Below are 20,723 nucleotides of genomic sequence, written 5' to 3'. Positions count from 1 at the left end.
GTTAAAAACACATGATAAATAAGGCTTTTGGCATAATGGAAAATTTATAAATAGGAAGTCAAATTGTTCAAAAACAAGGGAAAATAACTAGTTATTCACTCATATGATAAATAAAAATGCAAGGCCCACAGAGATCAAACTGTGGTTCTGCTATTAAGGTCTTCCCAGGTAATCCTTACACAATATCCTGTAGAGTCCTTACTAAAATACAGTGTCATCAGGAATTCCATTTAAGAAAGTTGCAAAAGACTTAAGATCCATAGAGAACACTAAAAATGACAGGAAAATATTATCTAATAGTTTTTAAGTAAACAGAACAAAATGTTCTGCTCATAGTATTGAATGCAAAAGCAAAGAAAGATTAAAACTAGGTTTATTTAGTCTCATGTAGGAAAAAAAAATGAGAAAATACTTAGGACTATCACTTACCATTCAAATAAAACTAGCTAAGTTCTCTTCTCAACCAAAAAAAGAAAGTGATTATGGGCTAAAAATTTTTCAGTTTAGAGGGGTTTACAATGTAAATGAAAAAAAACTTACTGTCAGTAAGAGTTACTGAAAATTACTGAGAAAGCCTGGGAATCTCTTTCCCTGAAGATCTTTTCAAATACCAACTACTCAGATATGATTTAGACTAAAACATTAGCACCACCACAAATCAGAGGCAGACAAAATGCCAACCTCTCAACTTTATATCCTTTTTGTCTAGGTCTGCAGAGAGTCAAAAGATATGATATGATAGCTTATAAATTCATACAGAAGAAAATAAACTTGCAATGAGCAACAAAATGAAGCTGAGTCAAGTAATTTTTAACTATAAAAATGCTGACCGCTACTTTTCAAGTTTTTCTGGCTTTTTTCAAATAAAGTTTACTATATAAACTGTGATTAAAAGACATTATTAAAAAAAACCCAAATACTTAATATTTAAAATAAGGAAAGTAGGTAGAAAATTTACCAAATATTAAAGCCAATCCATGAGATGTACCCACTGCTATCAGACTCGACACTGCCTGAGAACAAAAGAGAAGATTACATTTTAAGACATTACAAGGATCTTGAAATAATCAGAATTGAATTTGCTGGTTTTCTTTCCTCTAGGCACCAGATAACATACCAACTATTATAAATAAGGAAAATTTCATCTAGGAGGCAAAACGGGAAATGAAACTCAGAACATCTTATTTCTGGGAATCCCTCTAAATTTACTCTAAGGGTAACAAAATATCATATGTTCAACATTATAGGCAAAAACATGCCACTTAACTTCCTCTAAAGCAATTTTTTGAACAATTCAGGGGTCCACACACAGTAAGAGGCACTTATGCTACCCAACCAAGAGCCTCCTATGAGGTGTGGGAAAGGGACAAGAAAGCCCTTCTCCAGTTTATTCACAGGAGCCAAAAGGCACCAGAAATACTCAAAACCCAGCCCACTTCCTCACCAATTGACTATCTAATAAGAAAGCTACAGGAGGCAGCTGGAAATAGTTGAAAATAGAAAAGAGGGCACTAGAGTGCTTTCAATATCCCCCAGTTCTCTATAATCACTCCACAGATTTACTATTTGGCAGGCTTGGCAATGGAGTTCAGAGCTGTTAAGTGTACTATTTACCACAAAGTGATTTTACCAAACACTGTTTTCCACTCCCTATAACCAAAGCGAGGCCAAGTCACAGAAGGAGCAAATATACTTGGGCAGGGTAGTACCACATACAAATAAATTGGGAAAAGGCTAATCATTATTTTTCTCAAAAAAACAAAACAAAAAAAGAAAACTAAAAAGTAACAATACACTAGAAAGAACAAGAACATTCAACACGGACAAATTTTAAACCTGATTACTGGCAGTAAATGACATGAATTAATTATCACAAAATTTATGTAATAACTTTGAATATCGGAAGAATAAATCTAAGAAAACCTGATCAAATGGAAAGCTTACCTTTAAAGGATTATTTAAAGTATACTTACAATTGCTGTAGGCAAGCCAGCATCTACTTTGTCCTAAATAAAATTTTAAAAAGAAGTATTTGAAAAGACATTCCCATTTTTAAGCAGAAAATGGTATAAGGCCCTCTCTTTACATATACAATTCAGACAAGAGGTAGAACCGTCATTTTTGCCCCCAAATAAGAGAAACTACAAAAGTTGTATATACCAACAAAATATAAAGAGCACAAGAGTAGACTGTTTTCTTTTACTGTTTCAGGAAAGGTACGGATTATAAATGAAAATGTAAAGGAAAAGAGAGAGGAAAGAGATTCTATTTTCAATAGAATGAGTTGGCCTGAGGATCAAATTAAATGTAAAGTATCCTATAAATGTAAGGGTGTCTACTAATATTTGGTACTTCTGTAGCTTTAAATAATAACAAGGGCTTTCAATGATTAGAACTGTAGTAGCAAAGAGCTTTCAAAGGCATTTATCACATTATTTGATACTCAAACCAGGAGAGATGGATCAAACAAGTAGTATTATTCTGATTTTCCAGATTAAGAAAACAGATTAAGATTCTTAAGATTCAGATTAAGTTTCAAAGAGCTTAAATTGACTTTCCCACAATTATTCAGGAAGTGGTAGACTATGTCTAAAACTCGGGGTTTCCATTCCCAGACCAGGCTCTTTGGATCACTTCTGTATTTCTTTTCTGTCTGTCCCTGTCAATGTGCTCAATTCATTATTATAATCTCTCAGAAGGCAGAATCTATTATATCCAACTTTACAGAGCTTCCCAGGAACTAACTTAAAAAACTTAGACCAGGGCATGGAACTATGAGGAAGAACAATCACCAACGCTGCTATGTACAACGTTCTGGATAGTAGGATATACTCAACTTTGTGTGGATGTGTGTGTGTAAAGGATGCCTAACATAATGCTGAACAATAAAGAAACACGCAACAAATATTTGATAAATGATTGATTTGTGCCCTGGACAGGGAAAAAGAATGAGCCAGCAGATGAAGAACATAAACTATATTCAAAATGGAACCTGAAAAATGCAATTGGAAGTCAGCTAACTTTCAAAGCTAAAACCCACAGATGTGGGAAGCAATTTAGAGGATATATGAATAGAATTTCAGTGCTGGTGTTACGGCATCTTAGGATAGTGATTCTCAAAAGCCACGGTGCATTAGAATCACCTGGGATATCCGTTAAAATGCAAATCCCTAGCTACACTGCTAGAACTAGATTCCAATTCAGTAGGTCTGGGATGGTGCCCAGGAATCTGTATTTTCATAAGTACCCTAGGAGGTTCCTATACAATGGACACATTTTGCAAAAACACTATGCTAAGGTATCCCTGTTATCTTAGGTGATCATAAAATGATAAATATCCTTTAAAATTAATTTGAATCAATTTTAAATATAGTCACATGTCATATTACTTTGAGGAGGATTCCAAAATTAAACAATGAGGTTCACAACTCCAAAAGTTTCATCTCTCCTAAGTGTTCTCCAGGCACAGACTACAAGGCCATGATGATCAACGCCCTAGGCAGCCCTAATAACATCACTATCCACATGGCTGAAAGCATTACTGAACAGCCATTCAGGAGAGATACCCCAAAATATAACTAGCTTTACATGTTAATAAACCAACCATCACAGAAAAGCATACAATTTAAATTGAGCTGGTAATCCAAAATTAGGAAAGCAGAGTATGAAGACTGTCACAAGAAAAGCAGTTTTCATTTTAACATACCAAAGGAGCTCAGCCATGGCAATGAAATAAGAACAGAATGCAAACACTCTGGGATTTATTACAATTTTTCCCTCCTCTTCAAGAGAAAGGAGAAACCCTTTTAAATAACAGATTTATCTAATCATTGTTCAATGTCTGAGTTTTAGTTCAGTCTCCATTATTCAAAATATTTTTAAAACTGCACAGGTGGGTCAAATGACTGTTCTGGTTCATCTTGATTTTGAAAGGAATGAATTTCATCACCTACATAAGGATTAAATTCAGAAAACGTCATGGAAATGTAATCCTCAACAGGTGGTTCCCATTCTAGCAAATATGAGCTACTCTCCACCTACAAAAGGAAGGACAATTGCCCAGGTTTCCTCCATTGCTTGACTATCTCTCTATTTAAATTGACTTCATGATATATGAGCTGGGTCAGGGTATACCAACTGCCCTCAGAGAACACTTTTTCTTTCTTTCTTTTTTATTGTTTCTTTGGGGGGTTTTTTGGTTGTTGTTTTTTGGGAGGTTTTTGCGTGTGTTTTTTGCGTTTCGTTTGGTTTGGTTTCTGCAATAAGAGCTTTCCCTAATAAACCTGAAAATTACAATGTGGTTATGGTGTCATGATGCCACTTCTGTATCAATCTCTTACCCTTGTGAAAAATAAAACCTTTGTCCAAACTGAATATGCAAAATACCAATTAAACTCCAGGAAAAGAACATAAAAACATATCAAAGTTCCTGGGGTATGAATCTGTCATCATCATCATTACTATTACTATTATTATTTACAGAATCTATATACTGAATTCAGAAAACCAAAACTGAAAGACTGTGTAAAACTACAGGCCTTGAGGCCAAAGGAAAATTTGATAAAACATACCAGAATCAGCATCTATTGTCTTGATGGACTATTAAATATTTCTGCACTTAACACAGTACTCTAAATCATTTTCAAAAACGACACAGATATTCTGTTCCAGCTATTATACACTGGCCACATTCACCAATACCACCCTCATTTCACAACAAAGAAGCACTAGACTTGGAACCAAAAACCCCAATTTTGAGTAACTGCTCTGCTATCTCCTAACCCAGTGATGTAAGACAAGTTAATGTCACCTCTCTGAGCCTGTCTTCTCATTTGTAAAATAGGATATGGCTTTCCCTACTTTAAAAGTTGTAAGAGTATATGAAATAAGGTACATGAAAAGACTTCTGTGAATTATAAAAAAATCACTCAGTTGTAAAAGATTCTGATCAATCATTTCTCCATATGAAAAGACTAAAAAAAACAAGCACTCTACCTCAACCAAATACACAAGATGGCAACTAAACTGAAAAGGAATTTAAAGAAAAAGCAGATAGTGTTTCTTTTAGGCTTGCTGCCATATTTCATTTAGGCACACCCGAGACTCTGGGCAGACCTTTATTTCATGGCTGCACTAATTTCTATGTCAAGATGTGTAGCTATGTCTTATGAGTCAAAAATAATCACACAAAACCCATGAAAGCCAGATTCTATTTTTCTTAAGCCTCGGGCCAAGAGAAGTGCTGTGCTTTGTTTTATGCTCATTCCTACTTCATTATGCCATTGCAGGTTATAAAGCTGGGGGAAGAGAACAAAATACTTACAGCTGCAGACACTATTTGGGCAGAAATTCCCTTCAAAAGTGAATGTCGCATAACTGATCCATGGAGTGAAAAAGAATCAGGTAATTTCTTCTTTCTTAAAAAGAAAAAAAAAAAGGAAAACATTTAAGAATTGGGGAAAAAAATTGAAAAGGCAGGGTCTTTAAAACTTTGAAAGAAGAAAAAATAAAAACGAGAAAAGGATAAAACACTGTATTACTTTTTTAGCTCTGGTTTGCAAAGAGTTTGTATAAAGTCTAACAGTCTCACGTTAAAATGTACTGAATCCACCCTGAACCTCAGAGAAGCACAAGCAGGAAAATGAATAATGCCACCATTTCCTTTTCACTGATTCAACCTGTTCCTTGCCCACCTTAAGAAATACAGCAAGAGGTTCTGCTACTCATCAGAAGGTTGCCTAGAGAGCACCCCTGCTCACATGTCTACATTACCTCTACCTGCCTTCCACCTTTGCCACCTTTCTTGCCCTCCTGTTGTCTATAACGACCCTCTCATTCTCCAACCAACTGCCTCAAATGCCCTACTCATTACGCATTCTCTGATGCTTCTTTCACTTAACCTACTCATCACTGTACAAAAAATAATTTTTAAACTTTTAACAAACATTGAACACCTGCTCTATGTGACTAAAAGTATGTTCTGGGGATACAAAAATAAGGTCAAAGTTTCTACTCTCAAGGACCTCATATCCTAGCTAGAGGGACTAATGAGTAACTCACTCTTAAATTAAAGGATAAATGTTAGAAAAGAAAAATAAATAAAGCACTATAGAAACGAAATGAAGAGTTTAATCCTGTTTATTAGGGAGCTGTTAGGGACAGCTATAGAAAAGAAAAGGTATCTGAGCTGGCCTTGACAGATAACTAGGAGTCTGTCAGACAACAAAAAAGCACAAGCAAAAATATGAAAATGGGGCTTCCCTGGTGGCGCAGTGGTTGAGAATCTGCCTGCTAATGCAGGAAACACGGGTTCGAGCCCTGGTCTGGGAAGATCCCACATGCCGCGGAGCAACTAGGCCCGTGAGCCACAACTACTGAGCCTGCGCGTCTGGAGCCTGTGCTCCGCAACAAGAGAGGCCACAATAGTGAGAGGCCCGCGCACCGCGATGAAGAGTGGCCCCCACTTGCCACAACTGGAGAAAGCCATAGCACAAAAACGAAGACCCAACATAGCAATCAATCAGTCAATAAAGAAATCTTAAAAAAAAAAAAAAAAAAAAAAAAAAAAAATATGAAAATGTAATGGTGCACAGTGTGTGGGGAATGTGAGTACACAAAAGGCATGGACCAGGAGGACAGGAGTGGGAGTGCTCAGAAATTATGTCAAAATGGTAAGCAGGGTTCAGACTGATGCCATGCAAAGCAGTTCTGACATTACTATGTAGGCAAAAAGAAGACACCACAGCTTTTAAGCAGGTAGTGACCAAATCATCCAAAACATTTACGTTATAATGGTTCCATACAAATTTTAGGATTGTTTTTTCTGTGAAAAATGTTATTGAGATTTTGATAGGGATTGCACTGAATCTATACATGGCTATGGGTAGTATGAACATTTTAATTAATCCATGAACATGGGCTATCTTTCCATTTGTGTTTTTTAATTTCATTCATCAATTCTCATAATTTTCTGTGTACAGCTCTTTCACCTCCTTGTTCCTAAACTTATTCCTAAGTACTTTATTGCTTTTGATGCCACTGTAAATGAGATTTTTATTACTTTTTTATATATTTCATTGTTAGTTTATAGAAACACAACTGATCCAAATCAGTCAAAGTAACCTTGAGAAAGAAGACCAAAGCTGGAGGCATCACACTTCCTGATTTCAAACTCTATTTCAAGCTACAGTAATCAAAACAGGATGGTACTGGCATTAACAAAGACACATAGATCAACAAACAAAATAGAGAGCCCAGAAATAACCACCGCATATACTGTCAACTAATATCTGACAAAGGAGCCAAGAACACTCAATGAGGAAAGAATATTCTCTCCAATAAATGGTGCTAGGAAAATTGGGTAATCACATGCAGAATAATGAAACTGTACCCCTACCTTATACCACTCACAAAGATTAAACAGATTAAATACTTAAACATATGACCTGAAACCACAAAACTCTTAGAAAAAAACAAAGGGAAAAACCTCCTTGACAATGGTACTGGCAGCAATTTTTTGGTTATGTATGACACCGAAAACACAAGCAACAAAAGCAGATATACATATAAAATATATAAATATATATAAATGGGACTACATCAAACTAAAAAGCTTCTGCACAGCTAAAGAAACAATCAAAAAATGAAGAGGCAACCTATGGAATACGAAAAAATATCTGCAAACCATTAACCCCATAAGGGGTGAATAACCAAAATATATAAAGAACTCTTATAACTCAAGAGCAAAAAACAATCTGAGTAAAAAAATGGGCAGAGGACCTAAACAGGCATCTTTCCAAGGAACACATACAGATGGCCAACAGGTACATGAAAAGGTGTTCAACATCACTAATTATCAGGGAAATGCATATGAAAACCACGAGATATCATCTCATATCCATTAGTATGGCTATTATCAAAAAAACAAAAGATAAGCATTTGTGAGGATGCAGAGAAAAAGGAATCCCCAGACACTGTTGGTGGGAATGTAAACTGGTGCAGTCACTATGGAAAACAGCATGGAGGTCTCTCAAAAAATTAAAACTAGAACTACCATGTGATCCAGCAATTCCGCTTCTGGGTTGTATATTCAAAGGAAACAAAATCACTAACTCAAAGAGATATCTGCACTCTTATGTTCATTGCAGCATTATTCAAAACAGCCAAGATACGGAAACAACCTAAGTTAAATGTCCATCTACAGATGAATAGATACAGATGTGTATTCACATACATACACACACACAGAAAATGGAATATTATTCAGCCATGAGAAAGAAGGAAATCCTGCCATTTGTGACAACATTGATGGACCTTGAGGGCATTATGCTACAAGAAATAAGTCAGACAGAGCAAGACAAATACTGTATGATCTCACTTATAGTGGAATTTTAAAAAGCCAAACTCACAGAAACAGAGACTAAAATAGTGACATCCAGGGGCAGGGGGAAATACAGAGATGCTGGTCAAAGGGTATAAACTTCCAGTTTTAATATGAGTAAGTTCTGAGGATCTAATACACAGCATGGTGACTATAACAACACTGTGTTATATACTTGAAAGTTGCTAAGAGAATAGATCTTAGATGTTCTCACTGAAAAAAAAAAAAAACAGGCTAATTATGTGAGGTGATAAGTAACCCTTCTGTGGTAATCATTTCACAAAATATACATATATCAAAGAATCACGCAAAGGGCTAACAGCAGAAGCAAGAAGAATTACAATCCTGCAGCCTGTGGAACAAAAACCACATTCACAGAAAGACAGACAAGATGAAAAGGCAGAGGCCTATGTACCAGATGAAGGAACAAGATAAAATCCCAGAAAAACAACTAAATGAAGTGGAGATAGGCAACCTTCCAGAAAAAGAATTCAGAATAATGACAGTGAAGATGATCCAGGGCCTCGGAAAAAGAATGGAGGCAAAGATCGAGAAGATGCAAGAAATGTTTAACAAAGATCTAGAGGAATTAAAGAACAAACAAACAGAGATGAACAATACAATAACTGAAATGAAAACTACACTAGAAGGAATCAATAGCAGAATATCTGAGGCAGAAGAACAGATAAGTGACCTGGAAGACAGAATGGTGGAATTCACTGCTGTGAAACAGAATAAAGAAAAAAGAATGAAAAGAAATGAAGACAGCCTAAGAGACCTCTGGGACAACATTAAACGCAACAACATTCGCATTATAGGGGTCCCAGAAGGAGAAGAGAGAGAGAAAGGACCTGAGAAAATATTTGAAGAGATTATAGTCAAAAGCTTCATGCACATGGGAAAGGAAATAGCCACCCAAGTCCAGGAAGTGCAGAGAGTCCCATACAGGATAAACCCAAGGAGAAAAATGCCAAGACACACAGTAATCAAATTGGCAAAAATTAAAGACAAAGAAAAATTATTAAAAGCAGCAAGGGAAAAACGACAAATAACATACAAGGGAACTCCCATAAGGTTAACAGCTGATTTCTCAGCAGAAACTCTACAAGCCAGAAGGGAGTGGCATGATATACTTAAAGTGATGAAAGGGAAGAACCTACAACCAAGATTACTCTACCTGGCAAGGATCTCATTCAGAATTGATGGAGAAATCAAAAGCTTTACAGACAAGCAAAAAGCGAAGAGAATTCAGCACCACCAAACCAGCTCTACAACAAATGCTAAAGGAACTTCTCTAAGTGGGAAACACAAGAGAAGAAAAGGCCATACAAAAACAAACCCAAAACAATTAAGAAAATGGTCATAGGAACATACATATCAATAATTACCTTAAACGTGAATGGATTAAATGCTCCAACCAAAAGACACAGGCTTGCTGAATGGATACAAAAACAAGACCCATATATATGCTGTCTACAAGAGACCCACTTCAGACGCAGGGACACATTCAGACTGAAAATGCGGGGATGGAAAAAGATATTCCATGCAAATGGAAATCAAAAGAAAGCTGGAGTAGCAATACTCATATCAGATAAAATAGACTTTAAAATAAAGAATGTTACAAGAGACAAGGAAGGACACTACACAGTGATCAGGGGATCAATCCAAGAAGAAGATATAACAATTATAAATATATATGCACCCAACATAGGAGCACCTCAATACATAAGGCAACTGCTAACAGCTATAAAAGAGGAAATCAACAGTAACACAATAATAGTGGGGGACTTTAACACCTCACTTACACCAATGGACAGATCATCCAAAAGGAAAATAAATAAGGAAACAGAAGCTTTAAATGACACAATAGACCAGATAGATTTAATTGATATTTACAGGACATTCCATCCAAAAACAGCAGATTACACTTTCTTCTCAAGCACGCACAGAACATTCTCCAGGATAGATCACATCTTGGGTCACAAATCAAGCCTCAGTAAATTTAAGAAAACTGAAATCATATCAAGCATCTTTTCTGACCACAACGCTATGAGATTAGAAATGAATTACAGGGAAAAAAACGTAAAAAACACAAACACATGGAGGCTAAACAATACATTACTAAATAACCAAGAGATCACTGAAGAAATCTAAGAGGAAATCAAAAAATACTTAGAAACAAATGACAATGAAAACACGACGATCCAAAACCTATGGGATGCAGCAAAAGCAGTTCTAAAAGGGAAGTTTATAGCTATACAAGCTTACCTCAAGAAACAAGAAAAATCTCAAATAAACAATCTAACCTTACACCTAAAGGAACTAGAGAAAGAAGAACAAACAAAACCCAAAGTTAGCAGAAGGAAAGAAATCATAAAGATCAGAGCAGAAATAAATGAAATAGAAACAAAGAAAACAATAGCAAAGATCAATAACACTAAAAGCTGGTTCTTTGAGAAGATAAACAAAATTGATAAACCATTAGCCAGACTCATCAAGAAAAAGAGGGAGAGGACTCAAATCAATAAAATTAGAAATGAAAAAGAAGTTACAACAGACACTGCAGAAATACAAAGCATCCTAAGAGACTACTACAAGCAACTCTAGGCCAATAAAATGGACAACCTGGAAAAATGGACACATTCTTAGAAAGGTATAACCATCCAAGGCTGAACCAGGAAGAAATAGAAAATATGAACAGACCAATCACAAGTAATGAAATTGAAACTGTGATTAAAAATCTTCCAAGAGACAAAAGTCCATGACCAGATGGCTTCACAGGTGAATTCTATCAAACATTTAGGGAAGAGCTAACACCCATCCTTCTCAAACTCTTCCAAAAAATTGCAGAGGAAGGAACACTCCCAAACTCATTCTATGAGGCCACCATCACCCTGATACCAAAACCAGACAAAGATACTGCAAAAAAAGAAAATCACAGACCAATATCACTGATGAATACAGATGCAAAAATCCTCAACAAAATACTAGCAAAGAGAATCCAACAACACATTAAAAGGATCATACACCATGATCAAGTGGGATTTATCCCAGGGATGCAAGGATTCTTCAATATATGCAAATCAATCAATGTGATACACCATATTAATAAATTGAAGCAGAAAAACGATATGATCATCTCAATAGATGCAGAAAAAGCTTTTGACAAAATTCAACACCCATTTATGATAAAAACTCTCCAGAAAGTGGGCATAGAGGGAACCTACCTCAACATAATAAAGGCCATATACGACAAACCCACAGCAAACATCATTCTCAATGGTGAAAAACTGAAAGCATTTCCTCTAAGATCAGAAACGAGACAAGGATGTCCACTCCCGCCACTAGTACTCAACATAGTTTTTGAAGTCCTAGCCACGGCAATCAGAGAAGAAAAAGAAATAAAAGGAATACAAATTGGAAAAGAAGACGTTAAACTGTCACTGTTTGCAGATGACATGATACTATACATAGAGAATCCTAAAACTGCCACCAGAAAACTATAGAGCTAATCAATGAATTTGGTAAAGCTGCAGGATACAAAATTGATGCACAGAAATCTCTTGCATTCCTATACACTAATGATGAATAATCTGAAAGAGAAATTAAGGAAACACTCCCATTTACCATTGCAACGAAAAGAATAAAACATCTAGGAATAAACCTACCTAGGGAGACAAAAGACCTGTATGCAGAAAACTATAAGACACTGATGAAAGAAATTAAAGATGATACCAACAGGTGGAGAGATATACCATGTTCTTGGATTGGAAGAATCAATATTGTGAAAATGACTATACTACCCAAAGCAATCTACAGATTCAATGCAATCTCTATCAAATTACCAATGCCATTTTTTACAGAACTAGAACAAAAAATCTTAAAATTTGTATGGAGACACAAAAGACCCTGAATAGCCAAAGCAGTCTTGAGGGAAAAAAATGGAGCAGGAGGATTCAGACTCTCTGACTTCAGACTATACTACAAAACTACAGTAATCAAGACAATATGGTACTGGCACAAAAACAGAAACACAGATCAATGGAACAAGACAGAAAGCCCAGAGATAAACCCATGCCCCTATGGTCAACTAATCTATGACAAAGGAGGAAAGGATATACAATGGAGAAAAAACAGTCTCTTCAATAAGTGGTGCTGGGAAAACTGGACAGCTACATATAAAAGAATGAAATTAGAACACTGCCTAACACCATACAGAAAAATAAACTCAAAATGGATTAGAGACCTAAATGTAAGACCAGACACTGTAAAACTCTCAGAGGAAAACATAGGAAGAACACTCTTTGACATAAATCACAGCAAGATCTTTTTTGATCCACCTCCTAGAGTAATGGAAATAAAAACAAAAATAAACAAATGGGACCTAATGAAACTTCAAAGCTTTTGCACAGTAAAGGAAACCATAAGACGAAAAGACAACCCTCAGAATGGGAGAAAATATTTGCAAATGAAGCAACTAACAAAGGATGAATCTCCAAAATATATAAACAGCTCATGCAGTTCAATATTAAAAAAACAAACAACCCAATCCAAAAATGGGCAGAAGACCTAAATAGACATTTCTCCAAAGAAAACCTACAGATGGCCAAGAAGCACATGAAAAGCTGCTCAACATCACTAATTATCAGAGAAATGCAAATCAAAACTACAATGAAGTATCACCTCACACCAGTTAGAATGGGCATCATCAGAAAATCTACAAACAACAAATGCTGGAGAGGGTGTGGAGAAAAGGGAACCCTCTTGCACTGCTGGTGGGAATGTAAATTGATACAGCCAGTATGGAGAACAATATGGAGGTTCCTTAAAAAACCAAAAATAGAACTACCATATGATCCAGCAATCCCACTACTGTGCATATACCCTGAGAAAACCATAATTCAAAAAGACACATGCACCCCAATGTTCACTGCAGCACTATTTACAATAGCCAGGTCATGGAAACAACCTAAATGCACATCGACAGATGAATGGATAAAGAAGATGTGGTGCATATATACAATGGAATATTACTCAGCCATAAAAAGGAATGAAATTGGATCATTTGTTGAGACGTGGATGGATCTAGAGACTGTCATACAGAGTGAAGTAAGCCGGAAAGAGAAAAACAAATACCGTATATTAACGCATATATGTGGAGCCTAGAAAAATGGTACAGATGAACTGGTTTGCAGGGCAGAAATTGAGACACAGATGTAGAGAACAAACATATGGACACCAAGGGGGGAAAGCAGCGGGGGGTGGGGGGGGGTGTGATGAATTGGGCGATTGAGATTGACAAGTATACACTGATGTGCATAAAACTGATGACTAACAAGAACCTGCAGTATAAAAAAATAAAATAAAATTCAAAAATTAAAAAAAGAAAGAATCACATTGTATACCTTAAATCTACACAGTACTGCATGTCAATTATATCTCAATAAAGCTGAAAAAATTTAAGTTATTTATTTGTAGAAGAAAGTGATGAACAGGTTAATATATCCAGCCACGGCCCCTATCCCACAAGAGTTGACAACCTAAAGAAGACAGCACTGACACAGGCAAAATTTAAGAAGCTGAGGAAAAATACAACAACAACTTATCAACATTAAAGTTACACATGAATTCAATAAAGTATTTACATTATGCTTTCTCCACTTCTCTTTCCTTTTCATGTGCTCTCCAAGAACTTGGAAGGTGAAAAGCAGCCAAAATGAAGTTATATAAGGTTAGAAGTCCTTTTCCCAAATCTTTAATCATCTTTGTGACTCTCCTCTGAACCCATTTCAAGGGAATGAAGAAACACTGGAGCTGTCCTTAGAGAGCAGGAGGAAGGTGGTGGAGAGAGGAGTGAGGGAACACAAAGGTGGTGAGGTAAACCAAGCCCCACATTTCCACCACAGACACTGTACCAGGTGTGATGTGTGCACCCTCTAAGGGCTCTCCTGCTTCTGGGAGTCCCTGGTTATTATTTTAGCTTCCTACTGGGTGTACAGAAGACAGTCGTCATGTCATCCACCTTTTTATCCTCTCCCCTCAACAGTGCCTAAATATTCAGGGTCTAGCAAGCATTTTATTTCCACCTGAGTGGGCCTTCTACTTCCTATGCAGAGCTTCAGCAGGCCATACTGTATCCAAGTGTGATTTAAATGAATGCTTAACCAGAGAGCCCAGAAATAAACCCACACACCTACAGTCAATTAATCTTCGACAAAGGAGGCAAGAATATAAAACAGGAAAAAGACAGTCTCTTCAGCTATTGGTGCTGACAAAGTTGGACAGGTGCATGTAAATCAACAAAGTTAGAACACATCCTCTCATCATGCACAAAAATAAACTCAAAATGGCTTAAAGACTTAAACATAAGACATGACAACATAAAACTCCTAGAAGAGAATATAGGCAAAACATTCTCTGACATAAATCATACCAGTGTTTTCTTAGGTCAGTCTCCCAAGGCAACAGAAATAAAAACAAAAGTAAACAAATGGGACCTAATCAAACTTACAAGCTTTTGCACAGCAAAGGAAACCATAAACAAAATGAAAAGAATGGGAGAAAATATTTGCAAATGATGCACTCAACAAGGGCTTAATTTCCAAAATATACAAACAGCTCATACAACACAACAACAAAAAACCAAACAACCCAATTGAAAAATGGGCGGAAGACCTAAATAGACATTTCTCCAAAGAAGACATAAAGATGGCCAGTAGGCACATGAAAAGATGCTCAACATTGTTAATTATTAGAGAAATGCAAGTCAAAACCACAATGAGATACCAACCTGCACTGGTCAGAATGGCCATCATTAAAAAGTCTACAAATAACAAATACTGGAGAGGGTATGGAGAAAAGGGAACCCTCCTACACTGTTAGTGGGAATGTAAGCTGGTGCAGCCACTATGGAAAACAGTATGGAGGTTCCTCAGAAAACTAAAAACAGAATTACCATATGATCCAGCAATCCCACTCCTGGGCATATATCTGAACAAAATTATAATTCAAAAAGATATATGCACCCCTATGTTCATAGCAGCACTATTCACAATAGCCAAGACATGGAAACAACCTAAATGTTCATCAACAGATGAATGGATAAAGAAGATGTGGTACATATATACAATGGAATACTACTCAGCCATAAAAAAGAACGAAATAATGCCATTTGCAGCAACATGGGTGTAACCAGAGATTATCAATACTAAGTAAGTCAGAAAGAGAAGGACAAATACCATATGATATCACCTTTATGTGGAATCTAAAATATGGCACAAATGAACCTATCTATGAAACAGAAAGAGACTCACAGACCTAGAGAACAGACTTGTGGTTGCTTGGCGGGGGCAGGGAATGAACTGGGAGTTTGGGGTTAGTAGATGGAAACTATTCCATATAGAATGGATAAACAGGTCCTACTGTAGAGCACAGGGAACTATATTCAATATCCTGGGATAAACCATAATGGAAAAGAATATGAAAAAGAACGTATATATATGTATAACTGAGTCACTTTGCTGTACAGCAGAAATTAACACAACATTGTAAATCAACTATATTTCAATTTAAAAAAAAGAAGAAAAAAATAAAAGGATATTTACCTTTTTAAGTTGGTCCTGTCGCCACTATCTGAGCTTGCCACAGACGAAGTATCATAGGAGTGAGAATCAATAGTATCAATATTTAACAATGTAGGATCTTCAAGAACAAAAGAATCATCTTCATCATCAGTCTAAATTAGAAAAACATGATAAATAAATTCAAAATTCCAAATACTCTATAAGTCAAACAGGCGTTAATGGGTTTCTCCAAAACACTCATATACTTATTCTGTTTTTCACCCCTTTTCCACGCATTGTTGTTGACCAGAGAGGCATAGTACAGAATTAAATTTCAACTCTAGTTATCTCTCCCTACAAAGAGTTCACTCCAAAAATTTCTTTCTTGTAGCTGGAAGAAGTAGGAGCAGTTATGCAGATTATTGTTAGTTGCCAAATATTTCTTAAAATTCAAACCGGTATAGATGCTTTACTAGTTAACTAACAGCCAATGGCTAATTGAAGAAAATAAATACCACCTGACTATAGATAGTTTACCTTAAGAAATATGACAAGCAGACAGATGAAAGGCATTCTGGGTTGGAAACAGCATGTGCAAACACAGTGATTTCAAAATATGAATTTTGCCCATGAAAAAGGAAGTAGTCTAAATGAGTGGAGTATTTGAGTAGGAGTTAGAGGTGATCCTAGAAAGATAAGTGGGATCCAAATTGTAAAAGTCTATATTCCATTAAGCTAGGTGACAGGAGGGCCCTATATGTCCACCACTGTAACCCTAGTGCCTGGTACAATGCCTGACACATAATCAGTACCCATTTACTTAATAAATTAATGTACTATATATAATAGGCAGTGGGAAGGCAACTGAGATCTTTAAAAAATGTACACATGATGGGAAACATGCTTTAGAAAGATAAATGGGGCAGTATGAAGATGGATGGGGGTAGAGGGGGAGACAGGCAGGGAGACTAATAAGAACCAGCAAGATGGCTATTGCAATGTCAAGGAAAGAGAGGAGAGTTCAGTCTAGGAATGCAGCAGAAGGGGTCAAGAGAAGGAATAAGGAAAGAGACATTACTGAGGTAAAATCCAAAATTCCTGGTTACCATTTAAACAGTGTGTTTTGGGGGGCTGGGGGGGGCGGTTAAGAAAGTAGTCAAAGAAGATTCCAAGGTTTCCAGCTTGAGCAACTAGCAAAAGGTGATACTACTAACTGAGATAAGAAAGCAAAAAGAATAGCAGATAAAGCAGAATGAGTTTAGCTTTGAACAAGCTGATTCTGGGCAACAGACATTAAAGAAAAAAGTTCTGATCGTACCTTCTCTTTCAGCCGGACTACCTTCTGCCTTATCATTTCCATTCATATTCTTAAGAGAGCGGAGCAGTCCATACTCATTACCTCCATCTTCTCCACCCATTACCAGCTACTGACTACTATTCTTGCTGAAGTTACCAGTCAAATCCACCAGCCTATTTTCCATTAGCATGCTCTTGTCCTGCACGCATCACTTAACACTACTGGCCATGCCCCACTTCTTGAAACTTTCTCTTCCCTTGGTTTCCAATACATCTCTTTGCTACTCCTCCATCTTATGTGGCCTCTTCTATCAGTCATGTTCTCTACTTGTCCTCAGCCCAACCTTTAGGTGATATTGTTCCCCAGGATTATATTCTTGTCTCTTCCTACTTCACACACTTCCTATATGAACAAGCTAATCCATACTTATAGTTTCAAGTATGATGTCACGCTAATGACTCCAAAGTCTGTATCTTTAGTACCAACATTTCTCTTGCGGTTTAGGCCATATTTCTGACTGTTTTTCAGATATCTCCACACACAAGATTGCTAAGAACAGGATGAGGGTTAGCAAGGAGCTACTGTGTTACTTGAGAGCTGTACAAGAATGGAAGGACTACCATAGGGAAAGGTAACAGAAACAATTCATAAATAAGAACTGCAGCACCAAGGTCTTAAGCAAGAGAGTCAATCAGTATCTTATCTGATTTTCTTAAGCAGCGCAGAGACATAATTAAAGAAAACAGATTAGCTAAATTAAGCCAGGGTTGAGGGCTTACAGGATAAGTGGGGGGGGGGGGGGGGTGGAAATGAGGAAGAGAATTGAGGGTATCAATAAGGCTGAATTTAAAATTACTAGCTACACAGTAGAGATATCAATTCTCACAAATTGACGTGTAAAATCTACACAAGCCTATCAAACTTCAGCTGGGGTGTATGCGCGTGTGTGTGTAAACTAGTAAAGTGATTCTCAAACTTACGTGGAAATGAAAAAGACCAAGAATAAGCAAGGCAATCTTGAAGAACAACAACAAAGCTGGAAGATTTGAAACTGCTAGATATCAAGACCTATTATAAAGGTTCAGACATTAGAGTGTGCTATTGGGGCAAGTATAGAAAGACCCATGAAATCGCACCCACACATATATGATCACCTGATTTAAAACAGAAGTGACACCTCAGAAAAGAATGGTGCTCAGTAAGTGCTGCTGCCTCATACCGCACACCAACACACACAAAAATTTCAGATCTAATGTGAAAGGCAGAACAATAAAGATTTTAAAACAAAATAAGATAGCATCACCATGACTTTGGAAAATTTTCTTCAACTGGACGCACCAAAAAAACTAATCATAACGGAAAAATTTAATAAGCTGAACTACTGCTAAGAACTTCTGCTCATCAAAAGACACCATTAAGATAGTGAAAAAGTAACCCACAGAATGGAAGAAGATATTTGCAATACATATATCTAATAAAAAGCTTATATCCATCAAATATAAAGAACTCTTATAAATAAGTTTTTAAAAAATCAATTCAGTAGGAAAGTGGGCAAAAGACATGAAAAAGCAATTCACAAAAGAGATATCCAAATGGCCAGAACATATGAAGGTACCCAATTTCATCAGTCTTCCGGAAAATTCAGATTAAAACTATGATGTGATACCACTACACACCTACAAGTATGAATGGCTAAAGTGACAAAGAGAGAAAAATTCAAAAGTTGATGAGGATATGGTAACCAGAACTTCCATATATTGCTGTAGGAAGTATATATTATCACAACCACTTTGAGAAACCTGTGGCAGTATCAACCAAAGCCGAACATGCCCATACCTGATGACCTAGCAATTCTACTCTTAGGTACATACCCAACAGAAATATGTGTGTGAGTGCGTGTGCATGTATGTGTACACGTGTGTGTATATATCTAAAGATATGAATAAGAATATTCACAGCAGCACTTTTCATAGCAGCCAGAAACCAGAAACTATAAAACTGCCCATAAACAGTTGAATGAATAAATAATGGTATATAACATAAAGAGTTTTATACAACAATGGGAATGGATGAACAATTGCATGCAGCAAAAATATGAATAAATCTAAAAACACAATATTGAGGGAAATAAGTCAGATGCACAAAAGCACATACTGTACAATTCCATTTATATGAAGTTCAAAGCAGCCAAGGCAGTCAATGCCGGTAGAAGTCAGGATAGTGATTATCCTGGTTGGGTACTGAAGGAGCACAAGAGGAGCTTCTGGGGTGCTAGTAATGTTTTATTTCTTCATCTGGACTCTGGTTACACAGAGCATTCTGTTTGTGAAAATTCACCAAGCAGTACACTTACGACCTGTGCACTTTTTCTATATGTATGTTGTACCTCAATTAAAAGTTCAAAAGAAATTTCTGGCTGCACAATCCAACAGTAGAACTGAAGTGAAGCCAGGGCTACTCTCAGAGACTGGGAGACTAAGAAGGATCAAGAGACTTGGTCCTGAGGAGGTCAAGGAGCAGGTTTAATGGAGGTAAGAGAACGTGGGGGTAGGGGGAGGACTGTTAGGATTAGAGAACAAAATTTCAAAATTAAAAACCTCAGAAGTAGCATAGTTTCAAAGGATGACAAGGCCTAGTAACATTATTTCATGCCCTAAATTCTGAGATTTAGGATGTCTCAGCCATCTCTAACTTTCTGTAAAATATCTTGGATGTCCACTTCTTCCTAGCACCTCTTCAGGTTGATATTAATGAACTTCATAGAATATATGCACCCACATATCCTGGAGTAAGTGCTTATTTATTTACACTTTCTACTTCTGTCTTTTTTTTCTTTCTTAAAATCATTTTCTTTAATACTTCTTCCCCCTTTTTCTCTTCATAACATTCTACAACTTAAATTATTTTTACTTTCACTTATTCCCTTGCCTCGCTCCCTGGTGGTGTGAAAGCTGGCCAGTTTCCAGTCCTATTTCTCTCTCAAAGTCAGAGACTGTCATGCAGCACTTTATAATCCCAGCATCTAACACTATGACCCAAATACACAAGGCACCCAAATTACTATTGAGGATGATAACAGTATTATCGTCTCAGTAAACCACTAATGACTATACTTACTGTTACTAGTAGGTAAGTAAATATTGCAAAGACAGTTTTCCTTCATTATGAACTACAGTCTCATTCATGAGCATTATTTTCTTTGCCATTATTATATAAAGATGTACAAATAGGGCTTTGTACACAGTCCTCTAAGATTATTTTTATTCCTCACTTAGTAACTGAAATAATATGTGATTAAGACCATGTTATCCAAACTGACTAAAATTAATCTCTTCATCGCTAAATGAAAGATTTCCTCTATACTAGGAAGCAATAAATAAATATCACTGTAACAGGATATTCTTTCATTGACCAAAGCCTTCTTTGTCAAAATTAAAAACGCTTAAGTCTTATTAACACAGATCATACATAACATTTCTGAAGT

At 36.4% G+C, this 20,723-nt stretch overlaps 1 protein-coding gene across 7 annotated transcripts in view; it reads right to left on the bottom strand.

The window, feature by feature from the left end:
• VPS8 (VPS8 subunit of CORVET complex) overlaps positions 1–20,723 on the bottom strand; it is a 280,256-nt gene that overhangs the window by 248,192 nt on the left and 11,341 nt on the right. For all 7 annotated transcript variants that reach the window (XM_057545206.1, XM_057545205.1, XM_057545207.1 and 4 more), the window contains exons 4-7: positions 15,985–16,115; positions 5,324–5,417; positions 1,974–2,006; positions 959–1,013 (exon numbers count right to left, since the gene is read on the bottom strand). In XM_057545206.1, the coding sequence (XP_057401189.1) occupies positions 959–1,013; positions 1,974–2,006; positions 5,324–5,417; positions 15,985–16,115 (313 nt within the window). The remainder of the gene's footprint in view (positions 1–958; positions 1,014–1,973; positions 2,007–5,323; positions 5,418–15,984; positions 16,116–20,723) is intronic.

The sequence above is a fragment of the Balaenoptera acutorostrata genome, chromosome 4, assembly GCF_949987535.1.
Source record: "Balaenoptera acutorostrata chromosome 4, mBalAcu1.1, whole genome shotgun sequence".
In the NCBI taxonomy this organism is placed as follows: domain Eukaryota; kingdom Metazoa; phylum Chordata; class Mammalia; order Artiodactyla; family Balaenopteridae; genus Balaenoptera; species Balaenoptera acutorostrata.
The sequence above is the reverse complement of the archived record's forward strand: the minus strand, read 5'-3'. Positions and strand labels throughout refer to the sequence as shown.